Here is an 18,277-nt window from a genome sequence, read left to right on the forward strand (position 1 = left end):
CCTTCCAAGTACTAACCAGGCTCGACCCTGCTTAGCTTCCGAGATCAGACAAGATTGGGTGTGTTCAGGGTGGCATGGCCATAGGCTGGAGAACGATAGCGAAGTGCTGAGCCTGAGCCCCTTCCTGTCCCTGACTTTAGTTCACACTGGTCTCTTCTGAGGTCATCTCTAATCCTCTTTTCAGGATCATTTCCATACAGGTGGGCTGACAAAAGGTCAGCCTTTTCCCCTGGACTAGGGCCTGGGGCCAAACTAGGCCCAGGACAGGGTTGTATAGGGGTCCCCGCCTCCCTTACTTGTACAGCCCAGCATGTCCTGATTGGAAAATGGAGGCAGGGCTAAGCCAAACCCTCCCACCAAAGCTGCCAGAAGAGGTGGGCTTTCTCACTCATCACTAGGTTCCTAACTGGAAATCTTGGGAAGGGATAAGTGAAGCAAAATGAGCCCAGAGCATTCAGATGAGGGCAGTGGCAGTGTGTTGGCCTCCTGGGCTAGGTAGGCATCAGGGCCTGGCATTTAGCCTTTAAGCCCTGCGCATAGCACCTGCCCCCTCCTCCCCCACCCCCAATAGCCCTTGCAGAGCAAGGCATGATGGGAAGCTGGTGGGCTGCCCCGCCTGAAGCTACTTTGATGCTCTTGCTTCCTCCTCTGTATCCTCCTATCATGGGCAGACTGAGCACAACATTCAAGACTACAAAAAGTGGTTCTCAGCCTTTGGAAGGACGAGAATCTCTCTATGAATCTGATGCAAGCTGGTTAGTCTTCTTGCCAGAAAAACATGCATGAGAACCCCCACAAAAATACATAAACAAACTCCTGTGATGGTCCTAGATCTAGTCCAACACCTTCACTTGGCCCAGAAAGGGACAAAACTGTCCAATATAAAGGCATCGTTAATATCTACATTTCAAAGTGAACTTGGCTTGAAATCATTATGCTAAGTGAAAGAACACAGTCACAAAGGATCACATATTATATGATTCCATTTATATAAAATGTTCAAAATTGGCAAATCCATATAGATTAGTGATGGCCTAGGGCTGGGGGACTGGGGGAGGGGGAATGATGCTTAAGGAGCGTGTAGTTTGGGAATGATAAAAACATTCTAAAATCTTTTGCAGTGATGGCTGCCCAACTAGAATATACTAAAAGCCACTGAACTGTATACTTTAAGGTGAACTGCATGGTATGTAAGTTATATTACAATAAAGCTGTTCCTTAAAAAGTGAACTCGGATTGCAAAGGACCACACATCTGAGCTTTAGACCTCATTCACAGGGGCAGAAAGAACCTCTGAGGGTGGAAAAAAATCAGAGAAGGGTTCCTGAATGTGGCATACGGGTTAGACAAGAAAGCATTCCAGAAAGAATGAGATTATATAATTTTGGTCTTCAGAGAAATGAAGCATCATGGATGGTTTTAAGCAGTAGAGTGACATGATCAGATCTGCACATTAGAAGTATCCCTCTGAATCATTGAATTGTACATTTCAAACAGGTAAATTTTATGGTACATAAATTAAACCTCAATAAAGCCAGAAATAAATAAATCGCTCTGGGGGCTTGAGGAAGATGATACGGTGAGGGCTGCTGGAGGTGTTGAGAAGTGCAGGGCCATCTGTTGGGAAGACGGGGAAAACTGGCTTGGGGTGGAGTGGGAGAGACTTGGGAATGTCCTGCCCCCCAGTTAGGTAGAACCTGGTGGAACTTGGTTCCAGGGCCCAGAGCTCCCCGGCTTCAGCCCTAGTGCTCCTGCCAGCACGGCAGCCGCTCCACTGACAGGTGATGGAGGTACTCATCACTCTTCTCCCCCTTCAAAGAGAAATACACTTCAGAAACATGTTTCCAAAAAATGTTGCTAAGGGTTTTATTTCTAACAAGAGGAAAATAATAAAATAAAATTAAAATAGGCTTCAGTTGGAACCAAGTTTCTTGTTTTGCTTCTTTTTCTTTTGAACAAATTAATTACACACCAACAAACTTGTTTTATTACAACATGAACCCAGGAGGAGGAAAAGATAGGGCAGGAAAGGGAGGAAAGGTCGAGGTGGTTGTGAGGACAAGCACCAAAAGCTTTCTTCAGATAACAGGGAGCCCTGGTCAGCTCCCCAACTGAATTTATTTAAAAGAAACTGTGAACACAGCTATGTGAAGTTTCCTCCTCCTGGGTAGACCAGTCAGGGGAAGGGGTAAGGGAAAGGGAGGTGAAGGGAGGTAGGGAAGATGGAAAAGGGGAGTGGGGAGGGGGAGGTGAGGTTAGTGTAGCCTGGCTTGGCCAGGGCTGGAACTGGGGCAGGGAAAAGGAGATGCCTCCAGTTTACAAATGCACTGGCCTTGTCTCTGGAATGGTGCTGGCCCAGCCCCAGCCAACCCCCTGCCCACCTGCCCACCCATCCGTCTATCTGCCTCAGGTGTCTGGGAATGCTGGTTAGAGGCTACCAGGGAGGGGGACTCCAGGGGCCGGCCCCCAGGAGCTGAGGTCTGAACAATACCTTGGAATCAGAATATAAAAGTCAAGGGACTCAGGGGGTGGTGGGGTGGGGGCAGCCCATCCCCTACTCATCCACCTCCCAAGAAGCAGGCTTGATGGTCAGAAAGAGGATCCTTGAGGCCAAGGGGGGGGTCTCTGTTGGGGTCTGTGCCAGGCTTAGCCACTGTCACAATTGTTGCTGAGGCGGCTGCTGTGGGCAGGCCACAGGTAGCCGGGGAGTCAGAGTGGAGAAAGGGGCTGAAGGGCTTGAACTGGCCCCTAGCGCTGGCTCCAAGCCATTCTGGTTCTCCTGGGTGCTGGGGCTGCCAGTGGTGGGCAGGACTTGGGGATGAACCTCGGCCCCAGTCTCCTCCTCCAGCTCCTCCTCCTCCTGGGCCTCCTCGGCCTCTGGCCCTGAGCTCCGGACCCTCTTTGGCTCTAGCTCCTCTCGGGCTGGGTCATCGCCCTCCCCACCCCGATCCACCTTCCGCCGCCGCCGTCTCTCCAGCGCCCGGCCCCGGGCCCGGCTCCCATGGCGCTCTGCCTTCTCCAGCTGTGATCACAGATAGGCAGAAAAAGGTGTGGTGGGCTAGTGGTCAGGTCTGGGCTCTCTGCCTGCTTGGCCTGACCTCCTGGACCCACCCGCAAACCCTTCCTCACCTCCAGAAGTGTGCGGATACGGTCCAGGTCTGGAGACTGCCCAGCCTGCAGCAGCTGCCAGATGCTATGGTTCTCATCCAGGGTCACCTCTAACAGGTCCCCCTCCAACATAAGCTCCTCCAGGGGGGCCCGGGTCGCCTCAGGCAGCTCCAACATGGGGCCAGTCAACTGTGGCAATAATGAGGACAGCAGCTCCAGGTCTGGGGGGTTGCGGGGACAGGCTGGGTTAGAAGCTGCCCCTGGTCGTACCCCATCACGACAGAGCCAAGGACCACATGGATCAAGTCTGGTGATATCCGATAAACAGCCTGCCCACACTTAGACCTACCTCTCTTACCTGAGCTCTCCCCCAGGGCTACCTTCTCAGGACTGGTCACACTGTCTCCATTCTCCAGTAACCCCTGGACCTGCCAAGGAGAGCAAGAATGGGGAGTAGTAACTGAAGAACCAGGCCCTTAGGCCCTGTTCTTGCCCTGCCAACCCAGACTCGAGCCCCGCACCTCCTGGAGGAGGAGGGGAGATACAGGCTGCCGGCAGGGAACAATCTAGGAATCTGTACAGGATATAGCATGGGGCAGGGAGGGTAGGCCAAAGGAGACCGAAAGTCAGAGAGCAGGGACAGGGCTAGGAGATGAATTTGAGAACAACAGCTGGGCTGGGCAGCTCACCTTAGGCAAATCCTTGCCACTGCCTTCTCTGAGAGGGTCAGAAGCAGGGGCTGAAAGGTAGGTAGGGGGCTCCTCGGACCTGGGTTCAGCCTGTAGCTGCTGGCGAAGCTCAGCCAGCCGTCCCAACAGAGCAGTCACATCCTCAGAGGCCAGAGCCTGCCTGGCACGGCCTTGCCAGCTGATGGCCCTCTCTGTGAGGCACTGCAGGGCCTCGCCCTCGGGCAGCCGCACTGGCAGTCTCTGCAGGGCTACCAGCAGTGCCAGGATGGTCTCCAGGCGTGGGCGCCGTGAGCGCATGCACAGTGGACACAAGAATTTGGTGTCCCACTCCCACCAGGCCAGCAGTGGGGATGAGGTGGGACTGGGCCTCGGGGAGCTGAGGAGGCGGGGTACCGACACACATCCCCCATGGAACCAGTCTTGACACAAGTCACACTGCAGAGCTCCCACCCCGGCCGGCACCTGCCCACACACACAGATGGAGGTTGCAGAGGAGGCCGTGGTTGATGATGCCAGTGGACTGGGCTTGGCAGAGTTGGTGCGACGCAGCTGCAGGATACCCTCCTTCTCCTTCTGTTCCCCCTCCTTGAAGGCCACGATCTGCCGTGCCCAGGATGGGGGAAAGGAGGTCAGGAACTCATTCTCTCTTTTCTCTGCTGCCATAAACACCCCACCCCCAAACCAGAACTGAGGCCCAGGAAGCAAGCGATCTGCCCATGGTCACCCAACTCAGACACTCTATCGTTGCCAGGCTCTTCTCCCCATCTGGGCCAAAGCTCCTTACCACAGAGCCTGGGTCCCTGAGGTCCTGCGCAGATAGCCCCAGCAGCTCTGTGTCAGATTTGTACAACCCCAGCTCCTTCTCCATCCACCGGCTGCGCTTGGTGCTGTCTGAGCCGGCGTCTGCACATGGGCAGAGCACCTGAGGCAGACAGAGGTGGGGGATGATGGGCTTTCCCCTGCTGCTCGCCCTTTTTTCTCCCCTTTGCAGCACCCCTAAGCCCCATGTTCTCGTGTGAGCTGTCTCACAATAGCCAGGCCAGGGACAGAAGCTGTGGGTCAGGTGCTGGGCCTCACCTCCAGTAGCGTGTAGCACGAATTCTTCTTGAGGAAGGTCTTAGAGGCCTTCTCCCTCCAGGAGTGTGCTGTCAGTACCTGCAGCTCTAGCTGTCTCAGCTCCTCCAGCCCCACAGGTAGGTCCCGGCCCACAGCCACCAGGCCCTCCAAGTCATCCAAGCAGGGGTAGTGGTCACCATTCTGGGACAGGGCAAGATAAAGACCAAGTCAAGTCAACATGCCAACATCTACTGATGTTACTCTGAGCCTGGCCCTGAGCTGGGAAGATGGATTGGACTTGCAATGTTGAGGCAGAAGAAAACAGGGGTCATCCTAAGGCAAGCGTGCCATTTGGCTCTCCCCCACAACTCCTACCTACATCCACTGGCTCAACCGCCAGATATCCAGTCCATCCCCAGGACCACCAGACTACTTATTTTGTTGTGGTTTGCCTCTTCTACCCTTCCTGCTCCTACCATTCTTGCCCTTATCAGCATCCTCTCTTCCCTCAGACCAGCCTCGCAACCCCTCTTCATGCTGTGCCGTGCCCCCTTCCTCTCTCTAGCTGAGCCAACCCAACCCAGCACAACCCAATGTATGCCATCTCTCCTGGCTGGACTAAAGATCTGGGGTGGAGGAAAGGGGACAACAGGATCCTCACTTGGATCTCATCCACATCAGCAATCCAGGCCCGGGCTTTAGCAAGAGCATCCTTGAGAGCCTGGATGTTGGGCAGGTGAACCGGGATGTTTTCTGCCTCATGGATTATGGCCTCGAGTGTGGCTGGTGGATGCTTCTGCCTAAAGGTAGGGGGAAAGGAGGCCTCAGTCTAGGGTGGTCCAACAGATCAGAAACCCAGCCTGACCACCAGATAATATCAGCACGAGCCCCTGGGGCTGCCACATGGTCCTACTTGCATGTATTCTGCCTATAGGTGGCTGCCAGTCACTGCTTGCTCCAGACTGCATGCACCCAACTTCTGCCAGAGCCCTTGTGCCTCTGCTTGTCCGCCAGTCTGTCAGCCTGCTGGCAATGCCTATACACACAACCTGAGGTATTAATCTGGTGCTGCAGTTTGTAAGATTGCCCTGTGCGTGGTGGTCTCTTTCTATTGACATCTGTCCATCTGCCTGTTCGTACTTGTGCTCGTGTGCACGTGCACACATCAGTTTGCAGAGTTAGTCCTCTATACACCTGTGTCTGTCCATCTCTGCTTCCCCACAAGCCTGTCTCTGCTTCTATGTGTGTGTGGAGTTAAAAAAAAAAGATCAGCTAGGGAACAAAAAAGAGGACAGTCAATACACCAATACAGGAGTCTGCTGCCCAAGGCCACCCATGGGAATCATCTTCAGCTTCTCCATGAAACTTGAAGGTTGGGGTAGATAAAGTAGGGATGGGATGAGGATGGACCTACCTGGCCTCCAGGCAGAGGTGGGCCTTCTCTTCCCAGCGTTCAGCAATGGTCAGCAGCTCCTGCAGCTCAGCCCGGGCCTTATCCACAGCAGGGCTAGGGGCTACACTGGCACCCGCGACCAACAGTCCCCGCATGACAGCCAGGGTGCCCCTTCGGGCTGAGGGGGCCAACGTGCGTTTCACCTCATCCAGCCATCGCGCCTGTTCCACCTGCCGCTGGAGCTGCTGGGCCTCAGGCACCTCTACCCCCAGCTGCCGCCCCCTCTCCAACAGGGACTGCAGTAGCCCTGGACTGGAGGGCAGTGAAGCCAAGGCCTCACAAGCCTCAGCCTGGTAGGCCTCCACCTGTTCCAGAATACCCTACCAGGACACAGATGAAGAACAAACTCCTTAGCTGGGCCCACTTAGTGGTCCTATCACCAGATCCCCTCGCCTCACCTACCTTCTCACCCTCTAGTATTTGGGAAGAGAGTGTAGCATGGGCTAGGCTCATCTCCTTAGCCATGCCCTAAGACAGTGGTTCCTAACATTCACTGTTAGAATACCCTGGGCAATTTGTTAACATGCAGATTCCTGAACCAGACACCTAGAATCTTAATAGAGGTTGGTCAGGAGTCTGTGCTTTATGTAAGTCTCCAGAGGACTCTGATGTATAGCACCAAGAGACCCTCCACCCTAAAAATGCTCTGCTATGCTTGGCCTTCTCATAAACCCCTGTACTCAAACTGGTGTCCACTGCTCTCTCCATCCCAGTTCTTTACCTTCCTTAACTTGACCCAGGTTCCCAGGCCCACAAATACCCTTACTACTTCCTCCTTTTCCCCTTCCACCTCTGCCAGGAAACCTTCCTTTGACTCTATATCCTGTACTCATATCCTTGCTACCTGTCCCCTTAAATCCCATTTCTAAGAGGCAGTTGCTAGATCCTTTGCCTCCTATCTCTTGTTATTTTCTCACATGTGCAATCTGTCTTGCCCAAATACTTGACCCTTTTTAAGGGAGCCAAGAGTAGCCTACTACTCAGGTCCCCCAATCCCCCTGATCCCTCAGCAGCACTCCAAGTCTACCCCTCCTCACCTTGACATCCCCAATCTGGTGCATGGCACAAGGCAGGTTGTTCATCTGGTCCAGAAAGTCCCGGAGCTCAGCCAGGGTCATCTGTAGACCAGCTACCCTGTGGGGACTATGGAGTTTCACATGTGGGGTTTCCGGCTCAAACTTAGTCCCTTCCGTCCATGTCTGTGTTGGGACCCAACACCTTTCCTCAGACCTGCCCACCTTGATCTCTCATGCTTCACAGTCCCATCCCCACCAAACTGCCCAGGGTAGAGGGAGGGTTCTAAGATACAAGCACATTCATATAACGAGTGAAAAGAATTAGAAGAGAAGAATATAGGATATATCTGGGAGGGGGAACGTAGAAATGAACTGATGGCAAAATAAACTGAACTTTTCAATCCATCCTCTACTGTGAACTAACTCTATGGTCAAGTTTATGCCTCTGTGCCCTTTTCTGGCCCCTAAACCTTCCACAATTCCTTCTTGCCCACAAAATCCCTCACCCTGCCTGAAATCTCTAGGTACTGATGAAAAGAAAGATTTCTAGATTTCTTAGCACTGAGGGGCTCTTCTCCATTCTAGCTGCCTGGTCTCCTTGCCATCCCCAACAACCTCACAGGCCACCTCACACAGCACTGTTTGTCAGCTTCCTGCCGATGCTGTCTGCCCACTGGTGCTCAGAGTCAGTCCATCCCTTATAGTATTTTTCCTATGTGCTGGCTCTCGACAGGCTACCTGTACCCAACACCTCATGCTGCCATACCCAGCTTCCTGGCCGCTGACCAGTCCCAGAGCCCGGGACACGCAAGCCTCTGCTTCATTCAGGCAGTTCTTCAGTCGCTGCAGCAGCTCACTGTTAGGAAACCTCCGCTCACGGGCCTCAGACTCTAGTGCCCTCAGCTCTTCAAGGCCTGCAGAGAGAATGAGAGCAGCAAGGAGTAGGCAGTATTGAGTAAAGGCAGAGAAAGAAGGTGGCGGGTACAGAAGACAAGGGAATAGAACTTGCCTGTGGAGTCCCTCCATCCCCCCATCACTCACTGCGCTTCCGCCCATCCTCCACCTCCAGGGCCACTCGCACTTTGTTGGCCCAGGTGTCAAAGGACTCAGCCCGAACCTTCAGCTTATGTAGCATGGCAGGGAGCTCATCCAAGGTGTACCGATACCTGGAGGAAGAGGGCAGGGAAGAGCATCTCTGGCCCAGCTCTGCATCTCCCTCCTCGTCCCACTTCCTCCAGGTAGGCCCCCTGCTCACCGCAGGTACTGCCGGCTACTGGAGCACTTGCAGAGGTCATTGATGTGGGAAAGGCAGACAAGGCCGTCTGGGCAGTCGTAGCAGGCCAGGGCTGATAGGAAGCACGTGGTCTTACACTTGATGCACTGGCGCTCATCATCCGGGAGCAGCTCAAAAGCCTCTCGCTCAGCTTCCGTGATGCCCTGGGGGCATTCGACCCACGTACATTATATAGAGCCAGAACAGGGCTGCAGAAATCCCCATCTGAGCCACTACCAAGCCCCATGTTAGATATAAATCTGTGCTGAGAGCTGTGGGGGAGACCAAACATCACAGAGCACATGCCTCTATGAAGTCCAGACTCTCAAAGCTGGGGAACCAGATAAGCCAGGGCAAGAACAGTGTCCCCCACCTTTTTGGCACCAAGGACCAGTGCTCCTATGAGAATCTAATGCCTGATGATCTGAGGTGGAGCTGAGGCAGTGATGCTAGTGCTGGGAAGTGTCTACAAATACAGATGAAGCTTCACTCACTCGCCTGCCACTCACCTCCTGCTGTGCAGCCCGGTTTCTAACAGGCCACGGACTGATACTGGTCCATGGCCTGCGGCTGGGGACCCCTGCCTTACAGGAAGAAGAATCAGGTAAGATTCAAATCAGCTGAAAGGGCCTTTTGGGTGAGTAGTAAAGAAAATGGTAGACCAAAGCACCAGAGAGGTGGCAATGTGTGGGAGTGGGCAAGAAAAAGGCCATGTACTGGGGAACGATGCTGGCTTCCAGTAACTCAGTGCCCACTCTGTTCCAGGCACTGTGCTGGCTGCTTAACAGACAGGACACACTGTTTGCACATATATAACTTACATAAATAAAACCATGTGCCTGTGTCCACTGTTTAAAGATACAATATAGTTTTCAACAACATGGCTCCCAAACCCAAGCCAATGACTTCATCTGTTGCTCAGATGAAGAAAACACAATCCATTCCAAAAATGGAGAAAAAGCTAGCTTTGTTGGAGGAACTGAAAGACAATACAATGCTATCATTATGGGCAATTTTAGGGAATTTAAAGGGACATTTTGACTCTTAACAGTTTTTATCTTCTACACCAAATTTAATCCCTAACCTCTGCATAAGATATGAGTCCACGGCACATTACAAATCTCACTTTGCCTTTTACTAGCTGTGTGATTTTGAATAAATTATTTAAACCTCTGTAGGTTTCAGTTTCCTTATCTTGGCGATCATGGTACCATCCTCAGTGGGTTGTTATGAGGGTTAACAAAGAGAAAGCAACTAAACACTTAGAATAAGTGGAACCACAAAAGATCTCAAATAGCCAGAGCAATCTTGTGAAAGAAAAACAAAACTGGAGCTACATTTCAAGATTTCAAACTATACTTTAAAGCTATAGCAAGCAAAACAGTATGGTACTGGCATAAAATCAAAATACACAGACCAAGGGAACAGAGCTGAGAGCCCTGAAATAAACCCCTGCGTATATATGATCAACTAATATTTGACAAGGGAGCCAAGACTACTCAATGCGGAAAGGACGGTCTCTTCAATAAGATGAGCCCCAGGGTCATCATTTAATAACAGCACTGAACAGAGAGCAAATGATTCCTGGAGAAGCCCAGAGAGAGGCTCACCAACTTTTGTCACAGACTGATAGGCCCCAGACTTCCAACACTTACTGTTGTTGCAATTCTCCCCGCAGCCCATGCTCATAGGAAAGTTATAAATAAGCTTTAAAATAAATGGTGCTGGGAAAAATGGATAACCACATGCGAAAGAATAAAACCGGACCCCTATCTTATACCACTCACAAAAATTAACTTGAAAATAGATTAAAGACAAACATAGAAACTGAAATCATAAAACTCCTAGAAGAAAACAAAGGGGTGGGGGAGAATCTTTTTTTTTTTTTAGGCGAGGCAACCCTTGGTTGACCTCACAGATTGCAAGGACCTTGTCTACTTACAATCTCTTATTTTTTATTTTTTTACACCTACAGCACCTGGTCTTCCTAGGTGGTCTCCCAACCAAGTACTAACCAGGCCCGACCCTACTCAGCTTCCGAGATCAGACGGGATCGGGCTTGGTTCAGGTGGCATGGCCACAGACAGGAAAAAAATCTTGACATTAGTCTTGGCAATGATTTTTTTGCATATGACACCAAAAACACAAACAACAAAAGCAAAAATAAGTAAGTGGGACTAAATCAAACTAAAAAGTTTCTGTACAGCAAAAGAAACAATAAAATGAAAAGGCAACCTATAGAATGGGAAAAAATATTTGCAAACCATATAACTGATAAAGGGTTAATAACCAAACCAGATAAGGACATATAGGATATGAATATATAACTCAATGGCAAAAAACCACAAATAATCCAATTTAAAAAATGGACAAAGAACCTAAATAGATTTTTTAAAGAAAACATACAAATGGCCAACAGATACATGAAAAGGTGCTCAAAATCATTAATCATTAGGAAAATGCAAATCAAAATCATGAGATATCACCTCGCACCTATCAGGATGACTATTATCAAGTGTTAGCAAGGGCAGGAGTAAAGATAATCCTTGTGCACTGTTGGTGGGAATATAAATTGGTGCGGCAACTATGGAAAACTGTATGGAGGATCTTCAAAAAATTAAAAATAGAACTACCCTATGATCCAGCAATCCGACTTCTGGGTACACATCCAAAGGAAATAAAATCAAGATCTTGAAAAGATATCTGCACTTTCATGTTTATTGCTGATTATAGATAACATATGTAAACAATCTAAATGTCTATGGATGAATAGATAAAGAAGATGTGGAGAAATGTCTATTCAGGTCCTCTGACATTTTTCAGATATATATATTTTTTTGATGCTGAGTTATATGAGTTCTTTATATATTTTGGATATTAACCCCCTTATTGGATGTATCATTTGCAAATACCTTCTCCCATTAAGTAGGTTGCCTCTTCGTTTTGTTGATAAGTTTCCTTTGTGGTACAAAAGCTTTTAGTTTGATGTAGTCCCATGTTTATTTTTGCTTCTGTTGCCTTTGCCCAGAGACATATCCAAAAATATATTGCTAAAACTGAAGTCAGCATTTATTGCCTATGATTTCTTCTAAGAGTTTTATGGTTTTAGGTCTTACATTTTAGTCTTTAATCTATTTGGCTATTATCAAAAAGACAACAAAGAATAAGTGTTGGTGAGGATGTGGAGAAAAAGGAACTGTCTTGCACCATTGGGACTGTAAACTGATGCAGCCACTATGGAAAACAGTATGATGATTCCTCAGAAAATTAAAAACAGAACTACCTTATGATCCAGCAATTCAGATAAATACTTCTGGAAATTTATCTGAAGAAATCGAAAATACTAATTTGAAAAGATACATGCACCCCGTGTTCATTATAGCATTTGCAATAACCAAGATATGGAAGCAACCTAGGTGCCCATCCATAAGATGAATGGGTAAAGAAGATGTGGTATATGCAGTTGACCCTGGGACATGAGTTTGAACTGTGCAGGTCTGCTTAAATGTGGATTTTTTTTTCAATAAATATAGAGTCAGCCCTCTGTATCCCTGGATTTCACATCTGTGGATTCAACCAACTGCAGATGGAGTCAACCAACTGCTTTGGCTCCTTCCTGTAATCTGGCAGAGCCCCAGGGTCATCATTTAATAACAGCACTGAACAGAGAGCAAATGATTCCTGGAGAAGCCCAGAGAGAGGCTCACCAACTTTTGTCACAGACTGATAGGCCCCAGACTTCCAACACTTACTGTTGTTGCAATTCTCCCCACAGCCCATGCTCATAGGAAAGTTATAAATAAGCTTTAAAATAAGAAAGTATTATCCTAAATGAGCAACAAGGGATCCCTCATGACTAGTATTCCTTTGTAATCCTATGGAGAATTCTAAGTTCATTCCCTAATTGGGCAAGAGTGGAACTTTAAGAAGGCAGCCGAACTACACTCACCTACATATTACTGACATATGCTTTTGAGAAATCTATTAAAAGAGAACAGCCATCTCCTTAGTAATGTTACCCTATTGTGAGCTGCTGAACCATCTGCACGTAATAAAATGGCATTTCCTAATAAATGTTCCATATGTCAATCATTTTCTTCATGTATTAATATTACCAATAATAGCAGCTGCTACACAAGTACATTAATTCATGTTTTGACATAAATCATCTGACTCAAGCCTTAAAACCACCTTGCAAATTAGGTATTTATTCTTACTTTACACAGTGGGAAAGTGAGACCATGAGAGGTTATGTGACTTGAAAAGGTCATCCAGCTAATCGGCAGATGCCAGTATGCCTTGCTGAATTATTTAAATAATAGCAGCTATACCAGCACCTACTATGGCTCAGTTACTCAATAAACATTTTAATCTACTCAACTATCCAAAAAGATAAGCACTATTATATATGATCCTCATTTTTCAGATGGGGATATTGAAGCTCCGTGAAGTAAATTAACTTGCTCATGATTGTTGGTAAATAGTAGAGCAGGAAATGGAATGTGGTTCCCAATCCAGATGCCATCTAGTTCATTTCACTACCTCCCAAGAACAGAAGCTACATCTTCTACTTCTTGGGGCTACCCCTTCCTCCCCGCACCTTTGCCATGCTAGGGTACCCAATCCAGGGCACTCTCCCCACAACTCACCTTCTCCAGCAGGGCCTTTCGTAGACGCCGCTCCTCCTGCACCATAATGAACATCTCTTTATGCACAGCTGCAGCCAGGTTCAGGTCCAGCTTCTCGGGGCAGGCAGCCATCTTGCATATGAGCTCCTCATGGGAGAAGACGCAGTATCTACGGAGCCGGCGGTAGTGCTCAATGCACTGGCGCCCAGCTGGCAACTGTGGACAGGTTCAAGGTTGAATATGGCTAAGTCTGGAGGCCAATGGTACCTCAGCTTCCCCAGCCCACCACACTCCAGACTCACCCAGTCAGCAGTGCAAAAGTTGACGGCCTCAGCAAAGTTGTAGCCTTGGTTGAAGCCACTATGGTAAGCACGAGGGAAGGTAATGACAAATTCTCCTGCACACTGGTTTGTGCGGACAACCTGAGGAAGAAAGGCCAAAGTCATTGAGACAGAGATTGTCCACAGCCTGCAGAAACCTGATCTAAGGAGACAAAGGAAAGCCTTAGGAAACACAGTCTGACAACAGATTCCCAGACTCTCTAAATTCTGAAAGGAAGGACCACTAGTCTCTGCTCTAAAGGTTTTGTGTTGACACATGACAGAAAGTTCTGAGGTAAAAGTAGGAAATATATACACCAAAATATTTCAACTTCCTTAGTAATTTTTATAAAAATTTAAAGTCTCGCTTTTCATTAAGCTGGCCAAAGTTTTTTCATTAATAATTATTATCAGTCACACATGCAGTTTTGAGAACCAAATGGTTCTACAAGATTTGTAATAAAATCAGCAGGTCCTGCCATTCTCCACTCCCCAGAGCCAATCACATTCACCTCTTCTGATTATTTTGGCATTTACCTTAACAATAAATAACATGCCTTTAGACATTAAAAATAGCCTCCTACTTCTACATTTGCTTACTTTTCTATGCATGTATTAGTAATTCATTCCCCACCTTTTGGACAAGTGTCTAGCTCTGCTATATCAGTTTTGACATTTCTGTCTCTCATGGAGCCTTATGACCTGTTTCAATTAGGACCAGCTATCCTCCCTGGATCGTCACTCTCTTGTGATGGATCACCTGTTTCCCAGGTCCCATGTTTTCCTTTCTTGGTTTATTCCTTTGCTGTGCAACAGCCTCCTGAGAAATGGTGAAAAGAGCTTTTTTTTTTTTTTCTTTAAATGTGTCTATTCTACTCTCACACATGGTAATTTCACTGCATACAGAACTCTAAGTCGAAAATCACTTGAAGGCACGGCTCTAACCTTCTAGATTCCAGTGTTGCTTTTGAAAAGTCTGAAGCCATTCAGATTTCTAATGCTTTGAATTAAACCTGTTTTCTCTCTCAGGAAGTTTGCAGAATATTTTCTGTTCCCAGTGTTTGATATGAAAATCCATCAGATGTACCTTGCTGTGAATCTATTTTCATTCATGCACTGGGTAGGCCCTTTGATTCTAGAAACTCAGTCTTTCGGTTCAGGAAAATTTTCTTGAACAATTTCATTAATGATTTGATCCTTTCAGTTTTCATCTATTCTCAGAACTCCTATTTGAATACCGAACCTCTTAAATTCTCTAATTTTCTCTACATTTTTTCCATCTTTATTCTATTTTTCTGGGAGATTTCCTTAACTAGTCATCTTCTAAACTTACAATTTTAATTTCCAAGAGCTCTTCTTTGTTCTCAGTCTATTTTCTAAATAGTATCTTGTTCTTATTTCATGTTTGCAATATATGCTCATCTCTGAAGATACTGAGGTTTCTTTTCCTTTCCTTTTAAAAGTTTACTTCTCCCTGCCTAAGCTGTTTTTCCAAGTTGTCTTTTCCCTCTTTGGTTTTATTTTGTTTTCTAGAGTTTCCTTGGTTGGGTGTTAATCTGTGTCTGTCTACTTATATTTAAGAATAAATGAAAAAGATGAATGGAAGCTGAGTACACAAGTGAAGTTTGTCAACTGTGAGCTTCACTGTAGGGTGATCTGGCTGAGCCATTTAGTTTGAGAAACTCTTTACATTTGGGCCAGATTCCCCAGAGAAAATTCTCTCATTATTTTGCCTGAAGGAAGGTCTGACTGACTACCAGTGTTCTAAGAGCCAAGCGGAGGGAGATGGCTGGGAACCTTAGCATCTAGTATGTATACAATGATGAATCTTACTATTTTCACTGTACCTCCACCCTCAACTGTACCTAGAAGACCTCAATCCAGAGATCTTCTAAGTTAATCTCTTCAAAAGTAAATTTCCAGTCTTTTGCTGGAGTAAGGGAGGGTCACATTTCTAGCTGCCCAGCACAGACGATGAAGACACAGTGAAATAGGTACAGTGTCAGTAAGGGGACCAATAATGTCTATCCTCTGAAAAGCAAAACTACTAATACATACAAGAATCTAAAATTTTTATACCCTTCAATCCAATGATTCTTCTGTAGGATTCTAAATTAATGTGGAGAGAATTAACATCCTAACAATACTGAACTTCCCATTTGTGAATACATCTGCGCATTTATATAGGTCATTGATCAACTCTCACCTTCAGTACATTTTCTTCTGCTCAAATTTATTGCTACTTAGAGGTGACACTACCATCTCTTGCCTGTATTTTATTGTACTGGCAACCACTAGAATTGTTTTCTAAAAAATGCAAATCTACCAAGATGTCCTCACCTGAATCACCATTCGACATGATAAAGCATGGCCCGACAGACAAACTCTTACTCTTCCTTCCAGAATCACTACTTCTACAAATGCTTTCCTGACCGCCCCTGCCCCCTACCTAATGACCCAGTCTGTTGTTCTTTTGTAGCATCTCTACATTTTATTCCACTTGTTTACTCACCTCTGTCCTCCACTATCTGCATATACCTATGGGCAGAGACTGGTTTATTTACCTTCAGGGTGCTGACCAGAGGCCTTGCACATTTCTAGCAATATCTGCTGAATGATCTAGTTCCAGCTTTAATTTTATAGATGTGAAAACTGAGTCCTAGAGAAATCTCAAGTAGCAGAGCCAGAAATAGAACCTAATGCTCCTGATTCTTTGTCTCAACCTACACCCTCACTTTGGCAATGTCACTTTACTGTTTCCTATGTAGTAATTTTAAAAAGCTCTCCTTACAATTCTGCAGCTATTAAAAAATGACCCAAATGTCCATCAGCTGATGAATGGATAAACAAAATGTGGTATACCCGTACAATGGAAAACTATTCCATCATAAAAAGGAATTAAGTTCTGATACAGGCTACACCATGGATGAACTTTGAAAACATTATGCTAAGTGAAAGAAGCCAGACACAAAAGACCACATATTATTCCATTTATATGAACTGCCTACAAAAGGCAAATCTCTGGAGACAGAAAGTAGATTAGTGGTTGCATGGGACTAGGGGATAGAATGGAGAATGACTACAAAAGGGCATGAAGGATTTTTGGGGGGTGATGGAAATGTTCTAATTGGATTGTGGTGATAGTAGAACAATGCTTTAAATTTGAACTGAACTGTACACTTAAAATGGGTGAATTTTATGGTATGTAAATTATATGGCAATAAAGTTTTTTTTTAAAGGCTTGGTATTTTTAAAAAAGTGGTTATAAATAGTTCATAGTAAGAAAGCAAAAATCATTCTTGACTAGCACTGTCCAATATAATTCATGTCAGCCACATATGTACTTTAAAATTCTCTAGCAACTACATTAAAAAACAAGTGAAATTAATTTCAATATATTTAATTAATATAACCACAATATTACCATTTCAATGTGTAATCAGTATATAAAAGTGTTAGTGAAATATTTTATATCATTTGTTTTATACTGTCTTAAACGCCAACATGTGTTTTAACTTTCAGCACACTTCAGCTGAAACAAGCCATGCTTCAAGTGCTCAGTAGCCACATGTGGCTATAATGGCTACCAAATTGGACACTGCCATTGTAGATTATTAAACTTACAAAAGAGATTATAAAACCCACACAGTGATTATCGCTATCAAAATTTACAAAGATAAATAACAGGTAGAAACACAAAATGGGGAGGAAATAGGGATGATCTATTTCCATTTTTTTTAGAAAGGGGGCATGTTTCTTTTACAATGAAAATAATACTTATGCTATATATCTATAAAAAGAAATGGCCTTCTCCAAACCAAACCAAAGGGGAAGTAGGGGTGGAGGACAGGCTAAAGATAGCTCTGGGGGAGCTCCAACTGGGTAAACTGCAGTTTGCCAGCATGAGAATATGAAAATCACAGGTGCTTTGGACTGAGGGACCCTGCCAAGTCCAAAAAAGCCTGGAGATGCTGGGAACTACCTATAGGAGGGGCAAGGCAGACAAGGTGAGGCAGCAACTGGCCAGAGAAACTGGTGGGCCATGAGCAAGAGAAATGCTGTGGAGATGGAAACAAACAGCACAGGTTTAAAAGTGTATCATAAAGTTTTTTAAAACGAGGTTAAGAACTAAACATATGCATATGCATATGTATGTGTATATATATGTATACATGTATGTGTATAGGTACATGTATGTGTATGTGTGTATATATATATATATATATATATATATATATATATATATATGCATTTTAGCTATCTGAGTCTGTAAGAAGAATCCTCTACTCTTACAATTCTCCTTGACATTGTAGGCAAGGTCTGAGGAGAAGTTAGACCCAATGTCTACTTATAAAGAGAACTGGAAGGAAGGGCCCATGATCATCTCGAGTCCAGTAGTTCTTAAATGGGGTGAAGTGGAGAGGGGAAAGGATACCCTCACCTCTGAGTGGAGGAAGGTTGCCTGCACTGTTGTAGAATGCTTCCTCTAATTCCCTAGATACCTCAATCCTTGGTTAAATATCACTAAACCGTATAATAAATATAATAAATGTATAAATTATTCACAAGGTGTGTAGTATATCGAAACAAGGTAAAGGCAAGAAGAAATTTGGGTGAGAAACACCGACCTAGTCCAAAGCCCTACTGTACAGATGTCCAGGGATCTCTAAGAGACATTAATTTAATATGTACTGACCGCCTACCATATCCTATGCATTAGACTAAGTGGCAGAG

At 46.1% G+C, this 18,277-nt stretch overlaps 1 protein-coding gene and 1 pseudogene across 11 annotated transcripts in view; both read right to left on the reverse strand.

Annotated features, from left to right (window-relative positions):
* Nucleotides 1-1,143: 1,143 nt before the first annotated feature.
* The window catches only part of KDM5C (lysine demethylase 5C), a 32,164-nt gene continuing 15,030 nt past the window's right edge, over nt 1,144-18,277 (reverse strand). For 4 of the 11 annotated variants that reach the window (XM_039851464.1, XM_039851463.1, XM_039851457.1 and 1 more), the window contains 14 exons: nt 13,526-13,645; nt 13,245-13,439; nt 8,578-8,759; nt 8,364-8,488; nt 8,089-8,236; nt 7,344-7,449; nt 6,268-6,626; nt 5,515-5,653; nt 4,875-5,054; nt 4,582-4,719; nt 3,798-4,397; nt 3,458-3,536; nt 3,130-3,329; nt 1,842-3,022 (listed from right to left, as the gene is read on the reverse strand). In XM_039851464.1, coding sequence (XP_039707398.1) covers nt 2,657-3,022; nt 3,130-3,329; nt 3,458-3,536; nt 3,798-4,397; nt 4,582-4,719; nt 4,875-5,054; nt 5,515-5,653; nt 6,268-6,626; nt 7,344-7,449; nt 8,089-8,236; nt 8,364-8,488; nt 8,578-8,759; nt 13,245-13,439; nt 13,526-13,645 — 2,937 coding nt within the window. In that variant the 3' untranslated portion in view covers nt 1,842-2,656. Of the gene's footprint in view, nt 1,812-1,841; nt 3,023-3,129; nt 3,330-3,457; nt 3,537-3,797; nt 4,398-4,581; nt 4,720-4,874; nt 5,055-5,514; nt 5,654-6,267; nt 6,627-7,343; nt 7,450-8,088; nt 8,237-8,363; nt 8,489-8,577; nt 8,760-13,244; nt 13,440-13,525; nt 13,646-18,277 lie in introns of those variants that run through there. The other 7 variants (XM_039851468.1, XM_039851462.1, XM_039851465.1 and 4 more) reach the window with 6 other exon arrangements.
* LOC120593581 (uncharacterized) lies at nt 10,562-10,680 on the reverse strand (annotated as a pseudogene).

The sequence above is a fragment of the Pteropus medius genome, unplaced genomic scaffold, assembly GCF_902729225.1.
Source record: "Pteropus medius unplaced genomic scaffold, Ma_sr-lr_union100, whole genome shotgun sequence".
Lineage (NCBI taxonomy): Eukaryota > Metazoa > Chordata > Mammalia > Chiroptera > Pteropodidae > Pteropus > Pteropus medius.